Source organism: Manis javanica, chromosome 15, assembly GCF_040802235.1.
Source record: "Manis javanica isolate MJ-LG chromosome 15, MJ_LKY, whole genome shotgun sequence".
In the NCBI taxonomy this organism is placed as follows: Eukaryota; Metazoa; Chordata; class Mammalia; order Pholidota; family Manidae; genus Manis; species Manis javanica.
In genome coordinates this window covers 26,311,272-26,339,249 of record NC_133170.1, presented here as the reverse complement: position 1 = coordinate 26,339,249, position 27,978 = coordinate 26,311,272, and the positions used below count along the sequence as shown (strand labels likewise).

The following is a 27,978-nucleotide window of genomic DNA, read 5'->3' as shown; positions in this document are numbered from 1 at the left end:
CATGGCAGGAGACATAAACAACTTCTCTCGAAATAAAATGCTGTATGCGTGTATGCAAATCATATGAAATATGCATGCACCTTCTCATCATCATACAATGGAATGTAGCCCTTGCAAAAATACCTGTGGAAATGCCTGTGTTCGCTCTAAGTATTTTCTGGAAATAGTTGCTTTGCTTCCTACAGCCCCTCTGAGCACTAAGTCCTTGTGCGCTTGTCAGACCTCACCAGGGTCGGCCCCAGACACTTGGCCAGAGTGCTCTTCCCAACCCCAGCCCCCACTCCCACCCTTGTGCAGCTCTTGTTTCTTCCTTCCTCCAGTTCCACAGCCCACGTCACTCCCCACTGCGTGCCAGAAAAACGGAAGGCTGCCGGCCCTTTGTGGCTATGGGTGGCTTACCATGCCTGGGGGACAGAGGCAGCCCGAGACACAGCCCATGCTCATGCACTCCAGCTCGTAGTTCTGGCAGGTTTTGGCACACTCCAGCCCTTCAGCCCGTGGGGTGTCAGCAGGGCACACCAGCTTGACCATGGGCGGCCGGCAGGACAGGCTCCTCTTGCCTTGCAGACAGGAAGATCAAAGAGGCCATTAGCACAGGAGTGGGTGGCTCCACCTTCCACACCGTCCTTGGTCCCCTGGCCGTACCACTCAATTCCAGAGACTCAGAGCCACCCTGTCCCTGGGACGGAGACTTCCGGTCGGGTCTGGTACTGAGCTCAGCTCCCTGTGTGGCCCTGGGAAGGCAGCCTCCTCTCATCTGAGCTTGCGACCTTCGCCTGGGCTGAAAGCACCTCTCCTGACCTCAGCAGCCCTCTGGAGGCCCCACTCCTCACCCCTCTCCATCCTGTTCTAGCAACGTGCATTGAAGTCAGAACACACTGCAGCAATGTGCAATCCCAGGCTTAGAAGGACCTGGGTTTGGATGCTAAAAAGGGACCTTTACAGGCCCCAATGGATGGCTCCTAAAATGGCTACAACTGATTTATACTCCCAATGTGACTTTAAATGCCTCTGCTCACATGCCCTCCTCTGCCTGGCCACTGGCCATCCCACCCACTCTGTTTAAATTTGGGACACTCCATTGGTTGAGACATCTGTCTGCCCTCTCTGCCTTGTCATTCTCTACCTGATCACTGTTGATACAACATCCAATACACTACGTATTTTATTTAATTGTGGATTGCCCACCCCACCCACTAAAATATATGCTCCATGAAGGTAGGGGGTTTTATCTACTTTGTTCACTGTTGCATCACATTTCCTGACAGTAGCATCAGTGGCAGACTAAATAAATGATGACAGCAGATATGGATACAGCCCCTTTCTTTCAAGAACCCTGGTGTACATAACAGCATTTGTATCTTACCACACATAGGGCTTACTTACTATCCCTTGTGGCCCTGAAAGCCAGAATTGGCAGACTTATTTTTATGTGGAAACTTTTGTGAAGTAACTGAAACCCTCAGAGATTAAATGGCTTCTCTGAATCACACAAAATTCTAGAAGTTTCACCCAGAGGGGGACACAGTGAGAAGCCTGGGACGTGGAAGAGGACCTTTCCCCAGGCCTGCTGGCACCCTGCCCACAGACTTCCAGGCTCCAGGACAGTGAGCGATGTGTCTCTGTTGTTCGTGAGCCCCGCAGCCTGCGGCTTTCTGTTCTAGCAGCCCGAACAGAACAAGCAGGGTCACAAGGCCTGATCTCAACTCAGGAGCCACCCACTTGCTTGGGCTCCCACCCAGCGCCGGGCTGAGGGAAGCCACCCCAACAGGAACGCAGGGGAGCCGGGCTTCCCATCCAGGGCAAGCTGCAAGACAGCACGTGGCGCACACCTATACCGCTGAGAGAGGGGGGGGCTTGTAGAAGGAGAGAGGCAGACAGAGAAGAGGTCAAGTTTGAGGTTAAAAATAGCCTGTTTATTTGCCTAAAGGCACCACCCTCCCACCTATGAAGAGACCCTTTCAAGCAAGGATGACGGGTCGCTCTGGGAGCCACGAAGGCCTCCCATCCTGAGCACAGACATGGCCCCACAGCGCCAGCTCAGCACTCTCTCCCTTCTGCGCCTTCTCCTTAAAGTGCAGCAATTATTAGGTCCAAACCCCCTTCTCTGAAATCCATCTGAGTGGCTTTCTAAGGAGGGTCCTTGTCAGCATGTCCCTAGACAGAGAGGCCACTGAAGGAGGTAGTTTTCACCACAGTCAAGGGGACCAGCTCACTCGCCACTAAGGTCACCATGGATGAAATGGAGATCTCCCTGCATCCATCGTGCAGAGAATTCAGCCTTCCTGCTGTCACAGAATAAAATTCTTCTTGCCTCAATAATTGGGACATACATGTACAGAGGCACATTAGACAGAGTGGCCCAGCCCTCCCCGGTGGCCCCGCATCGGGCAGAGGGAGAGGAAGGGCCCCTCCAGGGGGCAGTACTCACTGCGGTGAGACAGGGGACTGCCGAGGACAGAGTCCGGCAACAGGCTCCCCGGGGCTCCACTCGGGGTGCAGTGCATGAAGCCGTCCTCACAGTAACTGCGGGAGGAAAGACACCGCTCAGCTTTGTCCGAGCTCCTGCACCTGCTGGCGCTGTGTCCTCACCTGCTACTCACCCTCTGCCCCTCCAGCTGGGCTCCCAGTCCACAGATCGTCTGAAACACACCCACCACGGCCACCAATAACCTGCATGTCAGCAAACCCAGTGGCGCTGCCTTCCATCCTTCTCTCACTTGCTCCCCTTCAATGTCACTCAGTACTGCTGAGTTCTCCATTCTTCTAGAAAACACAATTCTCACCTGGTTTTCACCCTCTTTGCCCAGCTGCTCCTTCTCAGGCTCACTGCAGCTCACCCCCTTCCACTGGCTCCTTCCCAGACCCTCTCTTCTCCTTTCACCATGTCATTCACACTACAGTTACACACAACGCATCAATTCACATCAGCCACTCAGGTCTCTCATTTGAACCACAGACCCATGTATTCAAGTGCCAGTGTGACAGCCACCTTAGTGCCTCAAAGACGCTCCAAGCTCAGCACGTCCAAAACTGAACGCATGACCCCCAGAGCTGGTTCCCCTCCAGGGCTCGGACTCACCACAAACCAGTCACCCAGGGGCCAGCCCTGACACACCTTCTCCCCACCTTCTATACGTGACCCGTCACCAAGCCCTCGGACTTTCTCTCCTAACTATCTCTGGAATTCATGCCCACCTCTGTCACCGCACCATGAGCCATCATCACACTCACCTGGACAATGCAAAGCCCCCCAGCTGATGTCCCTGCACCATTCCTGCCTCTCTCCAGACACATGCCTCTTGGCAGCCCAAGCACCTTTTCAAAACCTAAATCTGATTATGTCATATCCCTGCTTGGAAGCCTTCAATAGCTTCCCCTCAACTGGCCTTAGGGAAAAGATCAAGTCCCACATGTGACCTCCCAGGCCCCCTTTCCTTCTTTTAATCTTGCAGGCGCATTGCTCCCTTCAAACTCAAGGGCCTCTGCACCCATGGCTCCTCTCATCTAATGTCACTTTCACCCACCACACACACACAGCCTGCTTTGTCCACCCGCATTTCAAGCTCTTATGGACCACATCCTTCTCCTCCTACCACATGTGTACTTTACATGCATTTGAATTACTATGTGGTCAACCTCTGTCTCTGTCCCTGGACTATAAGATGCAAGAGGGTAGAAACCAGGGCTGGTCTTGCTCTTTGTGTCCCAGCATCAGCGTAAGACTTTGCTTACAGTACTCAATTTTTTTTTACTTTCGTTTATTCCTATCCTTCAATCCCATCCCCTTTAACACAGGCAACTATTTTCATGGTATCTAGTCTCCAGAGCAGTTCCCAGGGCCCCCCACATCCTGGTGTTTCCACCCTGTGTAACCCCCTCCTACACTGCACCAAGGTTGGTCAGCGCGACCAGTAGTCCCTGGCAACAGTGACATCCCACAGACCATCTGGCACTTACAATCAGGTCATAAAAGATTCTGCAGGGTTGGTCTGGGTCTCTGCCTGGTGTGACTCACTCTGGGGAAAGCACGCTATAAGCAGCCCCGTGGCAAGCTCCACTTGGCAAGGAACTGAGGCCTCCTGCCAACAGCGTGGGAATAAGCTGGGCTGGGCATGGACCCTCCAGATGACATCAGCTCTGACCAGCAGCCTGACTGTAGCCTTCTGAGCAGACCTGAGCCAAACCACCCGACCAGGCTGCCCCTGGATCCTGACCCTTAGAGACAGTGTACGATCGTTAATGTTTGTTATTCTCAAGCTGGAAATTTGGGGGGAGTTTTGTATGCAGGAATAGATACCTAATACAATTTCATTCTGTTTAATGTACATCTGACTGAGTAGGTTCCTACAAAATTTGTGATTGTTTTACATGTATATATGTTTAATTTATAAAAGTGGTATTATCTTATATACCACACAGTGTTTCGCTTTTCTCATTCAGCACCATGTGTTTAAAATTGGTCCCTGTTAATATGACCAACTTCCAAGGCTGCCCAGCAGTCTGCAGCATGCACCCACTACATCTGACATCCCAGTGATGGACACAGAGTGGCACCTACTCCTTGCAGCCACTGCAAACAGGCTGCGATTAACATCTTCGTGCATGTGCTCTTAAGAAGCTGTTTAAGAAATTCTTTAGTATATATGTCCAGGAGCAGAGCTGGGGGATATCAGGCATGGATATCTAATGTGCATATGCTGTATCAATCACTCTCCCACATGCAGGTGCAGTTGACTTTGGGTTTGAAGGGAGCAATGTACTGCAAGACTGAAAGAAGGACAGAGAGAGGTAGCAGGGGTCAGATGACCTGGGGCCTGGGAGGCCACATTAGGAACTCGATCTTTATCCTAAGACCCGTTGAGGGGAAGCTACTGAAGGCTTCCAAGCAAGGATGGCACAATGAGATTTAGGTTCTGAAAAGACTCTGGGAGCATCTGACCTAGCCTCTATCCCACCATAGCAGATCAGGGACCCCATGTCCTGCAGCCCTGCCAACACTTGGCATTTTCCAGATTCCAAATTTTTCCAGTCTAACTGATATGAAGTAATACTCATTGTTTTAATTTGCATTTCTCTGAGCATAATGACTTTGAACACTTTTAATGAGGCTGCCGTTCAATCCAAATTTGTTGAATGAGCAAGAGAATCAGACCTTCCCTCTCAAGGCACAGGTAGAGCCTGTTCCTTCCAGGTTTTAACTAATACCTGGTTAAAAAAAAAATCCTCCCCCAAATGCCATGTTCTATCTGCCATCTGGACATGATCCAAAGGCTTAATTTTATATTTTAAAAACAGCCTTGCAGATCAATTAAAAATCAACTCCTCGAGACAAGTGCTGGGCATAGAAGCCACAGGGCATAAATCTGCAAAGAAGTAAAAAGCTAACCTTTTCAAACAATATGGCTTCTCTCTCACTTACCAACTTTACATTTCCCTGTATGGCCCCGGAAGATGACTGGTTAGCCAGAGACGGGTAAGATTCCTCAAGGGAGGAACAACCTAAGACAGGCACAGTCGCAGGGGGGCCATCAGTGGAGAATTTGGGGATCAACAGAGGTGAGGCTCAGAACCTCACCCCCCCTGCTTTGAGAGAAATCTTCTGCATCCGTGGATGTCTTGCTGCCCTTGTCTAGCCTGGATTAATACTTAGTCCATAGGCACACACCTGATCATCTGATCATCTACATTTGCCCTCTTACAGCACTAAACTATGTTTTCTACCTTTATCTTGCATCTACCTACCACTTCAGCATTTTATTAAAAATAAAAATAATAATAATAATAGGAGAAATGTGGGATCAACATATAAATCAAGTACAAAAATCAAACCAATATTCATATTTGACCTGATTGTTTATAGGTCATAATGCATGATCAAAACCGAAAGTTTCTGTGATGAATGCCCTTGTACTGTTCACCATGTAAGAATTTATTCACTATGTAAGAATTCGTTCACCATGTAAGAACTTGTTCGTTATGCTTCAGAAGATTGGAGACTGACAAGAATTAGGGCTGAGATGGATTAATGATTGTACATTGAGCATTGACCCCCCTATACTGAATTTTATTGTTGTTAACAACCATTTAATCAATAAATATGAGAGATGCCCTCTCAAAAAAAAATAAAATAAAATAAAATAAAATAAAATAAAATAAAAATAAAAATAAAAAAATCAACTCCTGGCCCAGAATCTGGTCTGCGATAGAGTAGGATGTGCCCCACTGCGGTGGCTGTGTGGGTGACCAAACAATGGTCTGAAGAAATTCCAGAGCGTTCCTACCATCCTATCACCTTTTCACGGGCATCGCCAGCATTTGCTCCAGCTGGGCTCATTCCTCAGTGTGATAATAAAACATAATAAATAATAAAAATAAATGCCCACAAACAAGCTCTAAATTCCCTCTGGCTCACATTCTCCATGAAACCCAACTTTCTACCTGAAGTGGAAAAACAGTCAATAGCTTTCACCCCTGGGGCCTGAAGCGAGACACAGGAGAGGAGGCAGTCCTGGAAAGGTCACTGCGGTGCAAACCCTGAGAAAAGCCTGAATACAGGGCTCTTCCCGCAGCCCGATCGCCCAGTGCTGCTGTTTCCCCCTCCTCCCTTCCCTGTGCCTCTGATATGGTAAAATCACCAGCTACAGTTGCTGCCCTCCAAGCCACCCCAGCCTTCTACCCTCTGGCTTCTTTCCTCATGGCACTACTGAAACATGGGGCCACCATGACCTTCTGATCACCACATTCAACAGCCTGCTGTCTGTAGTATGAAGAGTTACTGGCTTCTAGTCACTTGTTGGGTGATTTGAGAAAGTGATGATCTCTCAAAGCCTCAATTTCCTTACTAAAAAGGCAATTTCTGCCTGCCTAACAGCATTGTTTTAAGGTCTCAGAAAGAAACACCTTGAAACTGTAGGCAGACAACTGTAGAGAAGCAGCCACTGGGCTAAGACTGATGCTCAAACCAACAGAAACTGGTCCCTTCACTGCCCTGATACGACCTTTTCCCTGAGCCTCTCTCCCAGGATCCTCTTTCTCCTACACTGGCCTGCTGAACATCACCCAGCCCTGGACTCTGTCCTCCTCTTCCGGGGTCCACTCCCCACAGGGAGCTGGGGCAGTCCTCTGGCTCTGCCCAATACATCTTCACAAATCCTGTCCTCCAGCCTCACTCTCTCTTTCACGTTCCAATCCCATAATTCCAGCTATTGGTTCCAGTCACTCACTAGATGCCCTCTTAGTTAACTCAGGTCATCAAGGCCAAAACCACTCAGTATCTTCCTTCTACCTACCAAGAGCCCCCAGCTGTTCTAGCATCACTGTCTTGAGCATTCAAGTAGAGACCCCTGGGGCCACCTCCAACAAACCTCCTCCCAAGCACCTGCTAGTCGGCTTCTTTCTCACAGTGCCCAGCTTCTGTCCCCTCTCCATGTTCACTGAGGTTTCTTGGCCCAGGACCTCAGCACCTTTTCATCTGACTGTGTCAACATCTTCCCCCCATCCAATCTCCCTGCCATCATACCCATGCAGCTTCCCGAACCCACTCCCTAAAGCCACGTGTTGATCCTATTTGCTCTCTGCTCCGCCTTTCAACGTCCCCATTGTGTCTTGCCCAAGCACCCATCCTCACCCTATCTTTCAAAGACCCCTGAGGCTGGCCCCCAGCTCCCTCCAGTCTCATCATCTCTTCCCCAGAGGACCTACCTTGGTTACTGGTGATTCTCCTGTGGGTTTCAGTCCCTGCACCTCGGCCCCACCCAGAAGGCCCTCCTCCATCATCCACCCCCTCTGCTCTCAGAGTTCGCCTCACCCTCAACAGCTGCCTCCTGCATTGAGTTCATCAATTCCTCCCCAGTGGAAACAATCCTCACCTGTTCTGAATGAGTAGGAATTTTTAGGTCTATGATAGGGTGGGTCTACCAACTATTACAGTTATTTTATCTCAGTAGACATTGATTGTAACTGCTTTTTGCCAGAACTGTGTTAGATGCTTGGGATCAGGCCTAAGACATTGTCTCTACTATTGGGGAGGCCACAGTCTAGAAAGGAGATACAACACATATTTCTGAAGTCCAAACCCAGTGACCATAACAGTTTTTAGCACAAGTGTGAACACCCTGCTGTGGGTCCACGAGATTGGAAGGGACCACAGATTCCTCTCACTGGGGCGATGAGAACGGCTTCATACTAAATGAAATGTGCAGACCTCATGTGGATATTCACTTGAACAAACCAATTATTAAAAGGCATTTTGTGACAATCAGGACAAGTGAACAAGGAGGGAATATTAGGTGACATTAAGGAAGTACTGTGGATTCTTGTGAAGGGCCAGGGTTTTTTTTTTAATGCTTATCTGTTAGAAATACATACTCAAGTATTTTCAGATGAAATGGTATAATATCTGAAGTTCTCTTTAAGCCACTCCAGCCAAAAAGGGAAGGAGGATACAAGTGGCAAAGGGCTGACAGTCACAGAAGCAGGGGCTGGACGCACCAGGGCTGACTCCTCCTGCTTTTCTCTCTACTTTTATGACTGAAGCTCACCATGCCAGAACATTTCAACCAGTCTCCCTATAGACCGCTAGCTTCTTGGGGGCCCACACTATGTGTGGGGCTCCTCTTGAGATCGCTCATCTCTAGCCCAACAGGACAGAACAGTGCCAAGGCAATGCTGGCCCAACGAATGTCCTGTCACAAATGTGACACAAATCTGAGACCAAGACAGCCCTGCTGACTTACCACGACAGAGGGCTGAGTGAAGGGCTGCAGGAAGCACGCATGATTTGGAGCTGTTTTTCAGGGAAGTGCATGAAGCTAGTCTGGACAGCAATGCCCCCTTGAGGCAACGCTGCTGCGGTATATTTTCTTCTGACTCATATGCTTCAGCCTGAGAACACTGAACACTGACGGGGCCAAAGGGGTGGGGACAGGGAGATCACCCATTTCCTGTTCTAGAACAGGGAAGCTGAGACCGAGAGCAAGGAAATGGGGCTCAACACAGGATAGATGACCATAAGGCTCAAGAATTCCTACTGCCAGCCCAGAGCTCTAGTTCCCTGCGTCAATGTCCTGGGTGGAACCCCAGCTCTGCTCCTGACTTGCTGTGCAACTCTGGACATGTCGCTTCCTTTTTGGGGCCTCAGTTAACCTACCCATTAAATAAAGGACTTGGAGGACCATTTTCCTTTCCAGCTTGGCCATTCTAGAGGTCTCTGGTCCTGCCACTTGCACTTACCACATGGTGTGATGGTCTGAGAAGATGTCTTCTGGCTGGAAGATCTCACCATCATAGTAACAGGGGCACTGGGCCTTGGGCACGCAGTCCCCCCTCTCATCCAGGTAGAGTCCTGGGGGGCAGAAGCAGCCCTCCAGGCAGACCTCGTTGCATTCCTCATCCGGGTAAGAGAGGGACCGGCAGGTCATGTTGCAGGGAGTCCCACACTGCAGGTACACCTGGCCCTGGGGGCAGCTCAGCACTGGAAGAGCAGGGAGGGCAGGCAAGTCTCAGGGGACACATTAAAATGACAAGGACTGTGGTTCTCGGATGGGGGTGCCACCCCTCACAGCTGTGAGCCCCAGTTATACCTGGGTGGTCACCACCTCCCTTTCCTACTCTGAGCTAAGGGGCACTTTCATGCTCACAGGGCCTATTATCATTATGGATGCACACATTTTCACCTCTGCTTAACCAGAGGCATCACGCTGGAGTCTCAAAGCCTGGGACAGAGCAGAAATCCTGGTGGCTTTTGAAGCTGTGACTATTAAGAACTGGGAGCGAAGGGCTACCATTTGTGGTGCACCGAACACTCTGCTCTTCACACAGGGCTTATGCTTTTTACACCTCTCAGTGAGTTAGACTCCTAATCCCCTTCCGACAGGTGAGAAAACTGAGCTGAAGCTCAGTGGCCTCCTGGGGGCCTGGCTCCCAGGAGGAAGCAGAGGAGGCATTTGAACCCGCTCTCTGCGACCGAAACTCATGCTCTTAACCATTATGCTCTAAAAAGGAAACAGTTCCTCGGAAGCCGTGCTCTTGAGGACACACAGTCACAAACTGCAGGGACGCTCTTGTACCCACCCCACCAACGTGGTGGCACTGGGTCCGGCAGCCCTCACTCTCCCTGGCCTCCCACAGAGAAACGGCCCAGCACCCAGGAGCCAAAGGGAAGTGCAGCAGAGCAACAGTCACTAGGAGAATGGGCCCCGTGTCCCAGGTTCCTGGGCTCGAGCCCCAGTTCTGCCATTCGTTAGTGACATGACTGGGAGCAGTTTCCTACTGGAATATACTAATATCTATCCACCTGGGCCGTGGGGACAGTGGTGTGAGCTAACAAACACCGCCTCACACGTGGTAAGTGTTCATGCTACTGCTGTCATTATGGTTAAGATACTCCTGATCACAATCAGGTGGAGGCCCCCAGCACGGGTCCAGCAGGCCCCGGGTGGGAGGGGTGTCCCAGAGAAGGCTCTAGGCCTATGGGGACAGGGCACTCCTGGATTCTGGCCAACACATAACACACTTTCTGGGATCACAGTTGTCTCGTGAGCACCCTGATGGGGAAATTCTTTGCTGGCAGGTGTGGGGAGCATGCCACCCTTCAAAATGCTTTCCCACTGCTGATCAGCCTTTGCTGGAGAAATGAGAACTTTGCTCTGAGGACACTTCCCTGGGGCCATCAGAAGGCTTCACTTCTCAGGTAGAATCCATCTCTACAGCAGAAACCCACTGACAGGGCATTTTGCAGAAGCTGTAGAAGGAGGCCGTGACCATGAACCTCAGAATTGGGCGGTGGGGGGTGGGAGGACCCTCTGAGAGCCCTGCAGCCTCCCACCCCGCCCTGCAACTACCCTGGGCTTGGTGTCTGTAGGCCACTGAAAAGGGGGGCACTGTCACCATATTAAATATCTATTTTTTTCTGAACCTGCACAGAGGCTAGGTTGTCGGGTGAATACTTAGTGAGGGCAGGCTGAGATGGGACAAGCTGGGCAGCAAAGGTGGGCAGCCCTTCACCCCATTGACAGTTCCAGGATCAAGGCACATTCCACCTGTTAACAGGCAGCTGAGCTGAGAGCTTTCTTCTCTGACAGACTGACTCCAGAGCTGGCTTGGAGCCCTAGTAAATTCCCCCTGCAGCCTTCCTCCCCAGAAGAAGCAATGTACAGCCTGCCGGGGGCTGGGCTCAGGGCACAGAGATAGGAAGGCTTGGTCCCTGCCTTCAAAGATCCCTTGGTCTTATCTTCCCAAAGGAAACGTAACTGATGTGCAAGGGAAAAAAATGTGTATGCTTCCCCCGAACCTCCTCACAGCACCCCATAAAACAGACAATGGTCAGACCTCACTCCATGAGTGTCCCCAACTGGTATGGCCTCCTCTTACGGATGGACTTAGCGGTTTAGGAAGCTCTGTCTATTCTCAGAAAGGGAAAAATGAGGTACTGGATGAAGGCAGGAACCCAGGAATCCTGCCCACACTCCTTGGGCTCAGAGGAGCACCCCAAACCCATCTGGCCAGCCTTTTCCCTGGTTCACCTCCATATAAACCCCTAGATACAGATCCTTCATGTCCTTCAAAGTCCCCAGGGAAGCCTCTTCCTAGCGCCCCTCACTTCCTGTGGTGTCTGTCATGAGGCCTTGGAGGGCAGGAATGTCTCCAGCCAGACCTCAGCCCTGCCACTGCGTGGCCAGCCCGTTCCCTCCCAGCCTGTTCTCAGGGGAAGTTAAGAAGAGCTGTTCTGAGGCGGGGGGCGCCCGGGCACAGAGCAGGGCAGTCATAGCAAGCTGCCAGCAAGGTCTGAGGCCCTGCCCGGCCCTGCCGGCCGGCGCCCCACAGTGGGGGTGCACTGCAGGCAGGCACCTCCATACTTGCTCCCTTTGGCTCCTACTGTTGCCTTCGAGCCGCCTTTATGAGCTTCCTTAGGCTTGAAGCATGAGCTGGCTCATTGAACCCAAACAGCGACACTTCTAGGGCTCCCGTAGGTACACTTCTCTTCAAAGACATGATTCAAGCCCCTCAGCCTTCCTCGTAGCTCCTATTTTCCTGCTTCTCTCAGGGCCACCAACATTTTCATCTCCAAACACATCTACTTCACCCTGAGAATCAGCATATCCACGACCCCTTCCCCTCCCAGAATATCCTCCTCACTTCTACGTGCTGCTGCTACTACTCCACCATCAGAATGACACTCCTCTCCTAAGACAGCGCCTTTTAAAAGCCTGGTTGAGAACATGGCCTCCAGAAAGCCTTCCTTGGTTGCCCCTGCCTTAATCTATCATTTTATTCCTTGTGACAGGCACCTAGTAGGGAAGTAGTGCCCATCTGATCTCAAAAAGGAAGGGTCAGGCTCTACAGCACTCACTGCCTGGCCATGCGGGGCACTGGCAGATGTGCCCAGAGCAGCCACAAAGTGAGCACACTGTGTAGCCACCTGAGGGACTGGAGTGTGGGGCATATACCAGCCCTAGTGCCAGGACTCTTGACAGAGCACAGTGAGACTCTAAAGTCAGCAGGGGACAACGATGTCATTCAACTTTCACTTTATACAAGGCCATTGACCCTGGCCGGGAGCCCAGCCTCAGACGGGGGTGCAGGGACCCACTTGGATCCAGCACCCACTGGTTCCTCAGCCTGGCTGTGCATGTACTGAACACTAGGCGGCAGCAGCCACAGGAAAGCTCTGCTTGGCAGGGACTCCAAGGACTTGGCAGGCCTCCAGGGTCTGGGGTCCAAGGAACAAGCCTGTCCTAGGGGAGAGCCAGTTCCCACCACCCTGTCCTGCTGGAAGATGGGAGGGAAAAGTGGCTGCAGATGAACAGTTCCCACAACCCCTGCTTGTCAGATGCCCCCGGGCTAGTTTCTGAAACCAGCAAGGCAGACAGTGCTTTGAACAGGACAAGTGGGCAGAGCCGCAGGGCATGCAAGGCGTTTGGGCTGGGCTGTGGGGGTGGCGGGCAGGAAGGGCACCCACCACAGAAGCTGGGCTCCCGCCACGCAATGTGCACGCCTCTCCAGGCACAGGCTGCTGCGTAGCTGGCCACTGCGCTGCAGAGGCAGTCCCTGCCATCGGAACAGGAGCAGACGTCATAGTGGCAGTTCTGCAGGTAGGGCAGAGGGCTCACGGCGTGGTGGCAGGCCTCAAACTTGGAGGACGTCAGGAGGGCACATGCCTCCTCGGCAAACCTGGCTGGGGGAAGGAAGGGGCGAGCACCACAGCTGCTCAGTGCCAGACCCCAGAGGACATAACAGCCCCCACTCTGAGACCCCCTCTCCAGCTTCTGGCTCAGCAGCACACCCAGCACAAACACCTTCTCCCGGCTCTGAGCATCCCTGCGATGTTCCTTCTGCAGCCAATACACTTCCCTAATTACTTTCGACTTAAACACATAATAAACTGCATTTCCAGAGCACACACCCCCTGGCAAAGGAAGAAATAATTCCATGGTGGGTTGAGTAAGACGGAGAAGGTAATGCAAGACTAAAAGTTTGCTGCAGATAAATCTGCTCATGGTCACCCCAGTGGGTGTTATGATAATTAAGTTCTGAGCTGGTGTGGCTGCTGCTCCAACAGAGAAGGTCCGGGGGCAGGAACTATGTGCTGTTCTTGTTTTCCCAGGGTTTGGCCCACTGGGGGTGCTCAGTAGAGGGACTATGAAAAAGATTATCCAGATGCAGATATTAGAAGGCTGCTGGTAAGCAAAGTGCCCCTCCACCCCGAGGGGGGCGCCCTGTCCCCTGGAATGCGTGGGGCCTTGGAGACCTTAGGGCCCTGCCAAGTGCACACCCCCTCCCAGGCTCATTACTCAGGCGCGGGTTGAGGTGACACGGGTCGCGGCTCTGCCGCTGCAGGTCTTCACAGTGCCCGTGCAGCTTCCAGGCGTTTCCGAAGTCCTCCACCAGGGCCTCCACCAGGCCTGCGGGCGTGAGGAAGTCATCGCCCTTGTTGCCATTGTAATTGCCACACAGGCCGCAGGTCCTCCCGGCGTAGACAGGGGACAGCTGCGCGAGAGGGGGACCACCTTGGAGCGGCAGCCGTCAACGCGGCCCCAGCTTCCCTTCACTCCTGAGATGGTTTTCATCAACAACGCTCCCCAGGGAAAAAACAAGTATGAATCTAATAAACCGCAGCTAAGCCCTAGATGCAGAAGGAGAGACGGAGCTAACTGCAGTATAAGCCTGCCACCAGCGATGTCCCCACTACCCCATCCGGGTCAGAGACCAGTCGTGCCCCACAGGATTTGGGAGATTCTCTGGGCATTTAAAGATGGAGATAGTGAGTTCCAGAGAAGGAAGGGGACTTGTCTGAGGTCACAGAGGTCGTGGCAGAGCAGGGACAGTGGCCAGGTGAGCCCTGGCCCAGTGTGATCTGTACCACCCTGGCCGGTCAGTGGGGATGCCCAGGCCAGTGGGTCCCGACACCATGGAGATCAAGTGCAAAGTCAGCACCCCTTTACCAAGCACTTCCACGGTCATACCTGCGGGAGAAGCAGGCCGAGTCAGTTATGGCCCCAGTCCTCTCAGAGCTCATGCTTGGTGACCAAGAACAGCACCTTTCTAACTACGTATGTGAAATGTAGCCACTGAGCATCACTGAAGAGAAAAGGCCATAAGCCAAAGAGGACTCTGGGGGTTGCAATTGGAGTTGGTGGGGTCAGCAAGGACACTGGGGCACCTGCCACGACTGGGGGGCCGGGGTAAAACTCCAGGCCATCGGCATGCGGCTCATTCTCCAGCCTTCTAAGCCCGAAGTGCACACTCATGACAGGCTTGCCTTTCACACTTCACAGCTGGGGCATCCACTGTTTCTACTGCCAGGGCCCCAATTCAAAGATGCAGCTGGGGCTGGGGCCCCTGAGGCCTGACTCCAGTCCCGCATGTAGTTAACATGGCCAGTTGTCCCGCCGAGTTCTGAAACCCTCACGTGCCAGCCTGGGTCCCTAGGGTCATCCTCAGAGCCCATTCCAGCTTCCAGCTCTGACTTCATAGAACGCAGCATGAACAGTCTGGTGGAAGGTTCCAGACCCATGTGAAACATACCCAAGGAAATATCATTAAAAGAAAGAGGATGCAGTAATGTTTCCTTGCTTCTTTACAAATATCAAGCATTGGCACATGTAAATGTAAATCCTGACCAGGCATTTCCTGTCCCTTCTCTGCTTTGCTTACTCCCTGGGATTGATAGCCTTCTAATATATGATATAATTTACTTGTTGGTTTTGTTTATTGCCTGTCTTTCCCCATAAGAACTGAAACTAAATGAGGCAAAAGTCCTGGTCTGTTTTGTTTCACAGATGTAACCCCAGCCCCCAGAATGGTGCCTGTGGATGCTCAATAAATATGTGTTGAAGGAATAAATGGCTAAACAAAGGCCTGAATAAATCTGTGAGTGGTTGCTGTCTCCTCCAGACGCAGGCGGAAATGCAATGCCAGGCCTGAGCAGAACAGCCAACTTGGTGATGAGCCTTCCCACCCCTCTGCCACCCTCAGCGTCCTCTCCCCCTCGTTCTCAGACCCTTTGCACACTTCCCCCAGAGCCCTGTGTTGCTCCCCGCTACCATCCACCCCTCCCTAAGACTCCATCTTCATCCGTTCCTTTGGTCCGCTGGCCTGTCTCGGGGGTCAGCTCAGCCCAGGGTTACCAGATCTGGATGCCAGGGCCCAACGCAAGTCCGACATAACCCCAAGATCAGGGGTTTGGAGAACATGTTTGCTCTCTGCAGGAGATCTGGGACCAGTGACACTTCTGACAGGGTGGGGACTGTCAGAGGTCTTTTGTACACCACTCTGCCTAAGGCTGACCTGCCAGCCCCCCAACCCACCCAGGGACAAGGCATCCACACTTCATCAGGGGAAGGAGACCAGGGAGCCCCAGGCAGCGCTCCCAGCCTCTCTCGGGGTGACTGTGTTCCCCCTGCTGCTCCCCTGTGCCTCCAGGGAACGTCCTCCACCGGGGGCCCCACAAACCCCACCACAGTCAGCATGGTGACACACCCCACCTCCTGCCATGTCCACAAGTGCACACTTTCCTTTCCAGTCCCAACCAGGGAGACATTCCCACAGGCCACGGGGCCACTGCTGCTGTCTAAATCGTCTTAGGTTTGCTAAACTGGCCAAACCCCAGATCACCCTGCACCCCATTCCCACAGAAGGAAGTCGCCTCAGGGAGATAAGGACCAGGAGCCTGAGGAGGGGAAGGGCAGCGTCCCCAGACAAGGTGTTCAGGGCTCGGCAGAGCGGAGAAGCTGCACGGTGGGAGAGCACCCTCTCTGTGACCAGGGGGTAATGGCGAGAGTGGGGTGGCTGACGGGGGTGCAGGAGGCATCACTGGAATCAGAGAGTTCAGGGCCTTGCTCTGCACCCAAATGACCGCAAGACCCAGGCAAGTTACCGTCTTGCTCAAGACATGAGGGATTTTCATTTCCAACTACAAATGATGGGTTGACAAGCTCTCCCACACATGTTCTGTGGTCTGTGGTCATCAGGTTTAGTTTTTATAAAAGAAAAAAAGTGCTGCAGATGACATGGTATTGTACATAAAAAACCCTAAAGACTCCACTCCAAAATTACTAGAACTAATACTGGAATTCAGCAAAGTTGCAGGATACAAAATTAATACACAGAAATCTATACACTAACAATGACCTAATAGAAAGAGAAATCAGGAAAACAATTCCATTCACAATAGCATCAAAAAGAATAAAATACCTAGGAATAAACCTAACCAAGGAAGTGAAAGACCTATACCCTGAAAACTACAAGACACTCTTAAGAGAAATTAAAGAGGATACTAACAATGGAAACTCATCCCATGCTCCTGGCTAGGAAGAATTAATATCGTTAAAAGGGCCATCCTGCCCAAAGCAATACACAGATTCAATGCAATCCCTATCAAATTACCAACCGCATTTTTCAATGAACTGGAACAAATAATTCAAAAATTCATATGGAACCACCAAAGACCCCGAATTGCCAAAGCAATCCTGAGAAAGAAGAATAAAGTGGGGGGGATCTCACTCCCCAACTACAAAGCCACAGTAATCAAGACAATTTGGTACTGGCACAAGAACAGAGCCACAGACCAGTGGAACAGATTAGAAACTCCAGACATTAACCCAAACATATATGGTCAATTAATATTCAATAAAGGAGCCATGGACATACAATGGGGAAATGACAGTCTCTTCAACAGATGATGCTGGCAAAACTGGACAGCTACATGTAAGAGAATGAAACTGGATCACTGTCTAACCCCATACACAAAAGTAAATTCGAAATGGATCATCAAAGACTTGAATGTAAGTCATGAAACCATAAAACTCTTAGAAAAAAACATAGGCAAAAATCTCTTAGACATAAACATGAGTGACCTCTTCTTGAACATATCTCCCAGGCAAGGGAAACAAACGCAAAAATGAACAAATGGGACTATATCAAGCTGAAAAGCTTCTGTACAGCAAAGGACACCATCAATAGAACAAAAAGGTACCCTACAGTATGGGAGAATATACTTGTAAATGACAGATCTGATAAAGGCTTGACATCCAAAATATATAAAGAGCTCATGCACCTCAACGAACAAAATGCAAATAATCCAATTAAAAAATGGGCAGAGGAGCTGAACAGACAGCTCTCCAAAGAAGAAATTCAGATGGCCAACAGATACATGAAAAGATGCTCCACATCACTTGTCATCAGAGAAATGCAAATTAAAACCACAATGAGATATCACCTCACATCAGTAAGGATCGCCACCATCCAAAAGACAAGCAACAACAAATGTTAGCGAGGTTGTGGAGAAAGGGGAACCCTCCTACACTGTTGGTGGGAATGTAAATTAGTGCAACCATTGTGGAAAGCAGTATGGAGGTTCCTCAATGCTTAAAATAGAAATACCATTTGACCCAGAATTCCACTTCTAAGAATTTACCCTAAGAATGCAGCACTCCAGTTTGAAAAAGATAGATGCACCCCTATGTTTATCGCAGCACTATTTACAATAGCCAAGAAATAGAAGCAACCTAAGTGTCCATCAGTAGATGAATGGATAAAGAAGATATGGTACATATACACAATGGAATATTATTCAGCCATAAGAAGAAAACAAATCCTACCATTGCAACAACATGGATGGAGCTAGAGGGTAGTGAAATAAGCCAGGTGGAGAAAGACAAGTACCAAATGATTTCACTCATATGTGGAGTATAAGAACAAAGGAAAACTGAAGGAACAAAACAGCAGCAGAATCACAGAAACCACAAATGGACTAACAGTTACCAAAGGACAAGGGACTGGGGTGGATGGGTGGGAAGGGAGGGATAAGGGCGGGGGAAAAAGAAAGGGGCCCTTAAGATTAGCATGTATAATGTGGGGGCGGGGGTACCGGGAGGGCTGTGCAACACAGAAGACAAGTAGTGATTTTACAGCATCTTACTACGCTGATGGACAGTGACTGTGAAGGGGTATGTCAAGGGGACTTGGTGAAGGGGGGAGCCTAGTAAACATAATGTTCTTCATGTAATTGTAGATTAATGATACCAAAAGAAAAAAGAAAAAGAAAAAAAATGCGGCTAATTTGGAACTCTCTCAGGGACTCTAGGACCAGAGAAAGAACATGGCCTCATGAGGACAAAGGAGGCCAGGACGTCATCAGGGTTGCCCCAGACGGCCAGCGCAGGGCTGCACAAGGGCCCTGTGCACCCTGGGACCCCAGGATGCAGGAGGGGCTCTCCCAGGACCCTAGGGAAGATCCAGGCAGTGGTTCTCAAAGTGTGTGTTGGAAACCATGGTGTGTGTGTGGAAGGGTTGCAGGGGGTGACGGGGGTGCCTGAGTCCCTTGCAAGGGGTCCATGAGGCCAAAACTATTTTCATAATAATATTACGGCCTTATCTGGCTTTTTCCTCCTCATTTTCTTATGAGTGCACAGTGGATTTTTCCAGAAGCTCATGACATACAATATTGTAAATGATTGAATGCAGAAGGAAATGTGAGACGACAGCCGTCTTCTGTGAAGCCAGTCATTAAAAAAACTGGCAGAGATGTAAAACAGTGGTGCTCTTCTACTACTTATTTTTGTTTGGGAAAACACTTTTCAAAAAAAATGTTGTTTATATTAATGTGTAGTGGGTTTATTATTATTATTTTTAAGTGAATTCATAAATATAAACATATATTTTAAGTGTCTCTGATTTAGTTTCCAGTCTGGTAAATATTGATAGAGAAAACCTTCCTGAAAGATCTTGGCATCTCCAATAATATTTCGGACCACGAAGGCATCTGAAGACCCAAAAAGTGAGGAGTGTGGTGTAGTAGACAGGATGCTGCCCAGGGAGCTGGCCTGGCTCTGCCATGGGTCGGCTGCGTAGTGCTGGGCAGGCCTCCCAAAGTGCCTGAGTCTTGGTTGCTTCATGTATAAAAACAGCAGTGACTATTTGCAATGCCCACCTTCTAGGGAAATTTCCAGAGGGGTAAAGCATATAGGGAAGCCCTGTAAAATATATGGATTGTTATCCAAATATTACTCTAGGACTGCAGAGAACAAGGGGACGTGGTCGTTTGCCTGCAGAGGCCCGGGGCCTGGGGAGGGACCTGGCAGTACCAAGCACAACTCCCCCAGGCGGCAGGATGGCTCTCCCGGAAGGGGTTTGCCAAATGAGGTCTCAGCTGTGAGTCCCAGACTGGCTGTTCCCTCGCTACCCACAGCGGGCATCGTATGTGGACACCCCCTGCGCCCATGCCTTGTTGCAGCCAGGAGACAGGGCAGCAGATCTGCCACCTTCCCAGCCCTGCAGGAGCCCACCCAGTCTGCAGGCCCGTGTGGTACCAGAGCCCCAGAAGTACTAACCCCACCACGAACAAGGGGCATCCAGACAGCAAACACCAGCCTCTCTTAAACAAGAGAGGCCTGTTCCTCACTCTGGGGGTGCAGGGCCTGGGGAGAAAGGAATTCTTCCCCCACCACACAGAGCCACTCTGCCAGAGCACAAGGGGCACTTTGTAAGGGCCGGGCTGCAAGGGCAGTGCTCGAGAGGGGGCCTACCTTCACCAGCAGCCTCCCTCGGCCATCCCAGTCCACCTGCAGGTCCTCCCCATAGCTGAGGCACACGGAGGACATCACAGTGTGCTGGATACGGAGGTCACCTGGAACAGAGTAGGGACAGGATTTAGGCTGAGATCTGCAGAAGGCAGGGTGGTGACAGTTAGATGTATCACAGGGAGAGATGGGTATCCAAAAAGGACGGCAAAATGAAAGCAATGAGGTAGGAGGCAGGTGGGGATGTCCACGACACTTAAGGGGGGATCTCGGAATGGGGTGATCGGGTGGGTGAAGTGCACACAGGGCTCTCTAGAAAGGTGCCTCTGTGTCCCTGCTGTGGCCTGCCATTCCCCCTGCTTCCACAAGAGGGCATAAGAGGTTCCTACATCCTAGGCTTAAGCAGGTGCCAGAAGCCAAGAGCTCTGAACCGTGCACCCCGATGCCTGAGCATGCCCAGGCCTCTCTGCCCTTGCACACCACTTCCAGGCTGAGTTACTCAATCCTCATGGCTGAGCGATGTTGTATGTAAAGCAGAACCCTGTATGCACAGCAGCTCTTGCTGGAGATGAGGTAGAAGCATACCTCTTGCCCTGGAGAAAGGCGTAAGGGGACAGACACAACCTTAATACACGTGGACATGCTGTGTGCGCATGAGCCCAGGTTCTCCCACTCTGTACAATGTCGTGACAATGGCCCACAGGGTGGCCAGTGGTCATGGAGAAGAAGAGGGCAGGAATCTGAGAGCCACAAACTCACAGCTTTGAGGGTGAAGGTGGGGATTATGCTGTGCAAAGGGGCACAGTGCAACCTGGCAAAGTCACTAGACAGATGGGCTTTTCCCACAGGTGACAGGACCACCTGGCTTTGCCCCATGACATCCTCTCACCATCGTCTCACTCGCCACCAGCTGCCCTCTTCCTGACCTCTCAGCATCAGCCTTTGCTGCTTCCTCATCTCAAAGAGGAACCAAAACCAGTGTCCAGCTCCCAACATTCCCCTTTGGCCAAGTGAAAATCCTCTTGAGTTTCTCTTCCCTCTTTGCTCTCCCCCAGGCCTGGAGCAGCTTCCTCCGTTTCCAGGCATCCAGCCCGCTTCCTCTGCTCCTCCTCCTCCTCCAGGAAACCTTCCTTTCTTTCACAGATACATACCAAGGATGCTCTGCCAGCCTTCCCTGACACTGCCACAGAAGAGGCGAGCAGTGGGCACCGCTCGGGAAGGGGCACTGCAGGGCCAGCTGGACCAGGCCCAGTGGAGGGGGAGTGGGCACACCTTGCAGAAGGGGCATCTGGACATCTTGTCCATCCATGGACACACCGCCCCCATGCTTCAGCTTCACCAGGCTGCTGTGCAGGTTTGGCAGGCGGATGGTGACAGAGCGGGTACAGACAGCATCCGGGTCATCAGCACACTGCCAAGAGGGGCCACAGAGTGATGTCACCACAACCCCACCAGTGCAGTGCTGGGATCCATGTACTCAGAGAGCGACCCCAAACCCAGACAGCCCCTGGCCTTCTCATACAAACAGCTCCATCCTCACAAAACAACCTCTGTGCCTGGGCTCCCTGGCGGTGGGCACAGAGAGGCCCTAAGCCAGCCCTCACCCCTGCCCAGCTCCCGTGCCCTCTCCCATCCTAGTCTCCTATAAAAACTGCAAGCCTCCAGCTTGTCCTCCTGTTCCTTGGGCCTCTTGTTCCAAAGCCATCTAGGACTCCAGTCCTCAGGGAGCCCCCCACGCTCTACCTGTCCTCACCATTGCTCCATCCTCTGCAGAAAGGAAGCTCCCACGTTTACCATGGTGGCTTGGCAGAGGATGGGACCTGCACGCCCCACCCAGCCACTCCTGGGCGGCTCCTGCCAGGCTCACCTGCATGGTCTCAATGACGATGGAGAAGGAGTGGTCCCGGCAGTCCCAGACCAGCTGGTACTGGCAGACCCCGCTGAAGGTGAAGTACCTGCTGTCAAAGCTCTTGAAGTGGGACTGTCCTATGACGAGACACTCTCCTGGGGGCACACGGAGAAAGGGAGGAAGATCCAGGAGGAAGGAGGCCTCCTGGGGTAACACATGGCGGCTGGACAGGGGGGCCGTCCCTCAGAAACCCCGTGGCTTTCCCACACCAGTCTGAGAACGAGCTCTACAGAGGCTGGAGTCACAGCCCATTCCTCAGCCTGCAGAGGTCAGAGTAGTGGTTCAGTTCAATCCCTCCTTTTAACAGGGGGGCAAGTGGCAGAGCCCCCCATGCAGCGGCAGAGACCCCCGTGCAGTGGCAGAGCTGGACCAGACCTGCAGCTCCAGGCTCCCAGCCCACTGCAGCCCCCAGTCCTGCCCCGCAGCTGCCACTCAGGTTCTGGCTCTGCTGGGCTCAGGTGCCGCCAGGTCCAGGGAGAGGCCTTCCTCTGCCCCGGCACTGTGCGGGGCTCAGAGACGCAGCCCCAGCCAAGAGAGACCCTGAAGGCAGAGGGCAGAAAGGCCAGCCCAGAGAGGTGCTAGGGAGGAGGAGGTGGGCAGCAACTTGCTCAGCAGCACAGAAGCCAGGCCCCGACCCTCGCCCCTCAGCTGAGGGGGGCTCTTGGGCCTCCTCACGGGCATGTCCAGGCTGGGACTTCTGTCACAGGGGCCAATGGGAGCCAGAAAGCCCTCCGCCATGATCTCCCCACTGCCCACACTGACACGCCTGTGAGTGGGCATGAGGACTCCCCTTTGTCACCCCACAAATCAGAGCCCTCGACTCAGCCCCACTCAGCCACCGCTCCATCCTCCCCCAGGCCCCCATCCAAGCCCCAAGCCATTGGCCCAGAGCAGCTCAGACCACAGATCATATGTCCTGGGCAGTGTCCATGCAGGGGGTCTCGGCCACCATCTCCAGGGATTCCGCACTGGCCCCACCCCAGCTCAGGGCAAACCCATCTCCAGGGCCCACCATGGACCCTCTGAGGCTGGGGCAGGATCTGGACACCTTCCCAGCCTATGTCCTTCTGCTCATCTCGGCCTCCTACTCTATAGGAAAACAAAAATAGACACACACCACAGTCGTTCCATGCAACAGGGCCCTCCTTCACCATTAGACACTCCAACCTCCACACAGCAGTGTTCTCCACGGCACTGCTCCAGTCTAAATCTGAGTCCCACCAGGAGGGTCCCACAGCTAGTACCCCCTGGGCCCACTTCCAGGGGCTGCTGCAGGGTCCTGTCATGCCATCAGGGGGTCCCCAAAGGCCTTAGGGAGATTCCAGCTGCCCATATCTGTTAAAGACAAACTCCACAGGTCCCCACCTCCCCGCCTTGTGCTCACATTTGCCCCAGAAGGCACAGCAGTTAGCCAGGGGCCAGGGCCAGACTGCACGGCTGGACTCAGGGGAAGGCAGGGTGACGGTGAGTAGCCCAGGCTACAGCGTCCTTCTGCCAGGGCAGTTGACCCCTGCCAAAGGGTACTGGCCAAGGGGACACAGTCCAGAGAAATTAGGAGAAAGAAGGAGGCCCCAGGTTATACTCATCAGCATCACATTCTGAGATAACATAAATTGGTCTTTGTCCCTTGTTCCTAACACTGCTTGTCAAGCCTTTGAAATTTCCTAGGTGAGAGAAATACCTTTTACTCTAACGAATCCCTTCTTGGCGGGTTCCTAGATAGCTTCAGGATGGGAGCTGGTTACCAGAAAGACCCAGGCCTGGTAAGAGGAATGGAATTTTCAGGCCCACCAGCCAAGCTCCAAGGAGGGGAGAGGGACTGGAGGTAGAGTCAATAATCCATCATGCCTACATAATAAAGCCTCCATAAAAACCCCTAAACAACAGAGTTTGGAGAGCTTCTGGGCTGGAAGCCCTCTATCTTCATGCTATCTACATACATATCATATCTACATGCAGGAGGAGGGCGTACCCCAGCTCCACAGGGACAGAAGTTCCCATGCTCAGGATCCTTCCAGATCTTGCCCGGGTACCTCTTCATCTGTTGATTCATAATCCTTTATATCCTTTACAACAAACCGGTAATAGTAATTAAAGTGTTTGCCTAAGTTCTGTGAACCATTCTCCAAATTATTGTACCTAAGGAGGGCATTGTGGGAACTTCCAATTTATAGCCAAGTCTGACAGAAGTGGGGGCCCTGGGGACACAAGACTTGTCACTGGCATCTGATGTGGGCCCAGGCTTGCGCTCAGCCCTTAACCTGCGGGTAATTAGTGTCAGAACTGAATTGAATTATAAGACACCCAGCTAGTGCCCAGAAAGTTAGAGAACTGTTTGGTGTGGGGGAGAAACACACACACATTTGGCATCAGAGGCGTTGTAAGTAGACACACAGCATGCCTTCCTGCTGCACTGGGCCCCAAGGACAGAGTGGCGGTGGGTGGGGAGCAGGGGAGTCAGAACAGAACAGTCAATAAGGTGGGGGCGGAGGTCATCCCAGCTGATTGTAAATGTGCTGGGAGTCCAAATCCACTGATGTCACAGGAAAGCCTTTTTAAAATGGTTATTTTTTAGGACCCAGCACCATTCTACAAACAGGGCAACATGGTCCTTTGTGTCAAATGTCGTGACCCTATTGCTGTAAAATGGGTGGGAATTCTTCCCCTGACTTTTCTGTTTTCTCAAGAGCACTCTTATCTGAGTAAGAAACTGCACTTCCATTATCTTTGACAATGCCCAGGAAAAGAAGGGTCAGCGAAAAAACGTGCAAACATTTGCAAGCAAAACTTTCAAGGCTGGAATCTAATCCTTGCATCTGATTTCCTGCTCTGACCCCCACTGATTTGTGTTCTGAACTTTCTCGGGAATCAGAAGTCTAAATTATAGTTCTCTTTTCTCCTTGGTACAGTTGAGGGCTGGAGCTGCAAGCACAGATACCCAGGGGCGTGGATGGGTGAGCGGCTGGGTAGCAGTCAGCCCCCGGCACAGAGATGTTAGCCAGAGCAATGGGCCACATGGCAGTGCCCACCCAGCCTGCCCAGGGCTGGAACGCCCATACATTCCCAGAAAGTTGGTCGATCAGCAAAAGGGAGCCTCTGACAAACAGCTGGGCCACCGCCAGAGAAGGAGGGCCATAATAGTTAAGTGGATGAATGAAAGGCTATGGGGGCATAATACTAAAAAAGAGCCTACAAAGTGGAACCACCAGACTCAAAAGCAGATCTGCTCCATGAATAAAGCTCCTCGCTCGTGACAAAATAAAAAGAAGTCTCCCATCTGATGGAAGTACCTTACCTCTTCTAAACAAACCCTTTTGTTTGCAGTAAGGGAGCTGCTCCGCCCAGACCGCTGGCTTCCATCCTTCTCCAGGCAGCTACAGAAATGCCAGCCTGTAGGCTCTCAGCAAAGCCACTCAGACTTCCTCCATGTCAGTTTTCACCAACGCCTGCCTCCAAATCATAGTAACATGATCTCGACCAAATGTGCACGAAGCATCTCTAAGTGCCCTGCGGGTACCATCTCACCTTCCGCTCCCAGGAGGTGGTCATCGTCATCCTAGGTTTACAGATAAGGAAACCGAAGCACAGGGGAAAACTCGCTCCTGGCCCCAAGATGGTCAGAGAGGGATTTGAACCTGGGCACTACAGCTCCAGAGCCCAGCACCACCCTGGGTTGGCCCTGGCAGTTTGTCCTAAGCCTCATTATATAGGGGCCAAGCCTGATGTCGTTCTGATCTGGCATAGACACAGTGGGGTCTGGAAGGAGGCACGAGTGAAGGGAAGCCTTGCAAAAAGCTGATGCGCAGCCAGGCCTGGAGGGTTATGCTGTGATACCCAGAGGAGACTCTGAATGACCCCAGAGACTCAGAAGCCCCAGGTGAGCCCAGGCACTTAGAAATGCATGCTCTGCCTGGAGGTACCAGCCCTTGGTGACTCATCACTGTCTCAGTCAGCCAGGGAGAGGTTTCTCTTTCTTCCTGGAGGCCGCAGAACAGTTTGAATCCCAAGGCTGAATTACAGGGCTGTGTTAGAACGCATCACAAATTATCCTGAACCAAGTGAGTAACTGATTACACGGAGGCCCTCCCCTCCGCCTCCAGACCAGGCAGGCCCTCTAGCTCCCACACTGCCAGGCCAAGTAGGCTCTGGCCCTGTCTCGCTCTCCTGCCCCACCTGCCCCCACCACACCCTGCCTCACACCGCCTCTCCCAGTCCAGGCTCCTTTGTGCGGCTGCCTGCATCTCAACCCTTCTCTGACCCTGCTTAGTAAACAGCCGTGGCTGTGAAGATGAACACAGCTAACATTACTGAGTGTTTGCTGTATATCAGGTGACAACAGCTTCCATGGGATGAAGCTGTTATTATCAACCGTATTTTACAGATCAGCAAACTGAGGCTGCAAATGAGTAAGCATTTTGCCAAAAGGTTCCCAGCTAGTGGGTGGTGGAACTAGAATTTCAACCAGGCTGCCAGCATCCACAGCCCAGGCTCCCAGGCCCAGCACGCTGCTATCTTCCCACACTCCTATCATCTGGGTCACAAATGGAAAGCCCTCCTTCACAGCTTCCCAGCTCCACCAGAGGGCCTTCCACAGTCTTCCTTCAGAAGTCTGGAATTCTATAGCCAGAGCTGTATCCCTACAGGCACAGTCCCCATGAACAGGCACCCTCCTTCCTCATTAGCCCTCTGCACACACTTCCGGCTCAATGGGAACTGAATTCGCAGAGCTCTCTGGATAGTAGGCTGCAGAGGAAGGAGACTCTCCAGCTTAGAGAAGGGGAAGTCTGCAGGCTATGGGGGCATCACAGTGTTGCCTGGGGTTGCCCTAATTCCTAACCAGAATAAAGATGTGCAGCGAGCAATGAAGGCCGAGGAGCATGGCACAGATGCTCCTGCCACCCCCACCCCCCCACCGCCATATGGACTGAGTCTCTCTGGGCAACTTTTTCTCCCTCCCGCACCCTTACACAGCACTTGCTGTGCTAGGCAGCCTCCAAAATGCCCCACAATGGTCCCCACCTCCTGTAGTCATGTCTCTGTGTGATTCCTACATCTTGAGTGTGAACTGGACATGTTGACTTGCTTCCAGTAAACATAATACTATATAAGTGAAGGATGCACTTTAGAGATCAGGTTTCTAACAGACTGTGGCTGTTTTGGTGGCCCTCTCTCACTGAGTTCACTCACTCTCCCTCACTGAGGCCACTTTCCCTAAAGGAAGCCAGCTGTCATGTCCATGCCCATGGAAAGGTCCACGTGGTGTGGGATCAAGGCCTGCCAACCATCACAAGTGAGCTTCAAAGTGACCCTCCTCACACAGTGGAGCCTTTGGATAAGACCACAGCCCCAGTCAATGATTTGATTGCACTGTCATGAGGGACCTTGGGTCAAAGGCACCCAGCTAAGCCATACCTAGATTCCTAACAAAAAGATAATCTGAGATAATATATGTTGTTTGCTAAATTTGAGCATAATCTGTTATATAGCAGTAGACAACTGGCACACTCTCATCTTATTCCAGAGAATCAAACCCAGCTCTCTATTTCTAAGACTCACAGGATCAGCTCCTCCAGGGACTTCAGAGAAGCCCAGACTGCTCTTTGTTTCATTAGCAGAGCCAAACATATCCCCTTCCAGAACCTTCCCATCAGGAGTTCTACCAGCAATCATCACACTTGCTGAATCATGGCAAGGTGTAGAAATATGCCTGTGTAAGTGTCTGTGTACAGGTAGGGATGGACTGGGAGGCAACGACCAACTAACTTCCAGACCTAGAAAAAGGGGGTCAGAGCCAAGGCATTGAATGTGCAGAGCAAGAGCTTAATGATTGTGTTGGCAAAATATCAAACTACTCTTTAGGCTGCAGAGTTAGAATTTGTTATTTTCCCGCTGAGACATCAAGAAAATGTCTTGCATCCTACCAAAGCTTCTAAATGTTGAATTGAAGACCAAGGGATTGTACTGTCTGCCCCAGACCAAGGACTCCACCATGGACACAGTGGGTGGTCACATACTTGTTGGGTGGATGGATGGGCAGATAGATGGATC

The 27,978-nt window shown here is 51.7% G+C and overlaps 1 protein-coding gene across 3 annotated transcripts in view; it reads right to left on the bottom strand.

The window, feature by feature from the left end:
• The window catches only part of VWF (von Willebrand factor), a 133,505-nt gene that overhangs the window by 68,235 nt on the left and 37,292 nt on the right, over positions 1 to 27,978 (bottom strand). For all 3 annotated transcript variants that reach the window (XM_073223293.1, XM_073223294.1, XM_073223295.1), the window contains exons 11-18: positions 21,889 to 22,025; positions 21,294 to 21,432; positions 20,028 to 20,128; positions 13,794 to 13,989; positions 12,962 to 13,177; positions 9,235 to 9,475; positions 2,432 to 2,526; positions 400 to 560 (exon numbers count right to left, since the gene is read on the bottom strand). In XM_073223293.1, the coding sequence (XP_073079394.1) occupies positions 400 to 560; positions 2,432 to 2,526; positions 9,235 to 9,475; positions 12,962 to 13,177; positions 13,794 to 13,989; positions 20,028 to 20,128; positions 21,294 to 21,432; positions 21,889 to 22,025 (1,286 nt within the window). The remainder of the gene's footprint in view (positions 1 to 399; positions 561 to 2,431; positions 2,527 to 9,234; positions 9,476 to 12,961; positions 13,178 to 13,793; positions 13,990 to 20,027; positions 20,129 to 21,293; positions 21,433 to 21,888; positions 22,026 to 27,978) is intronic.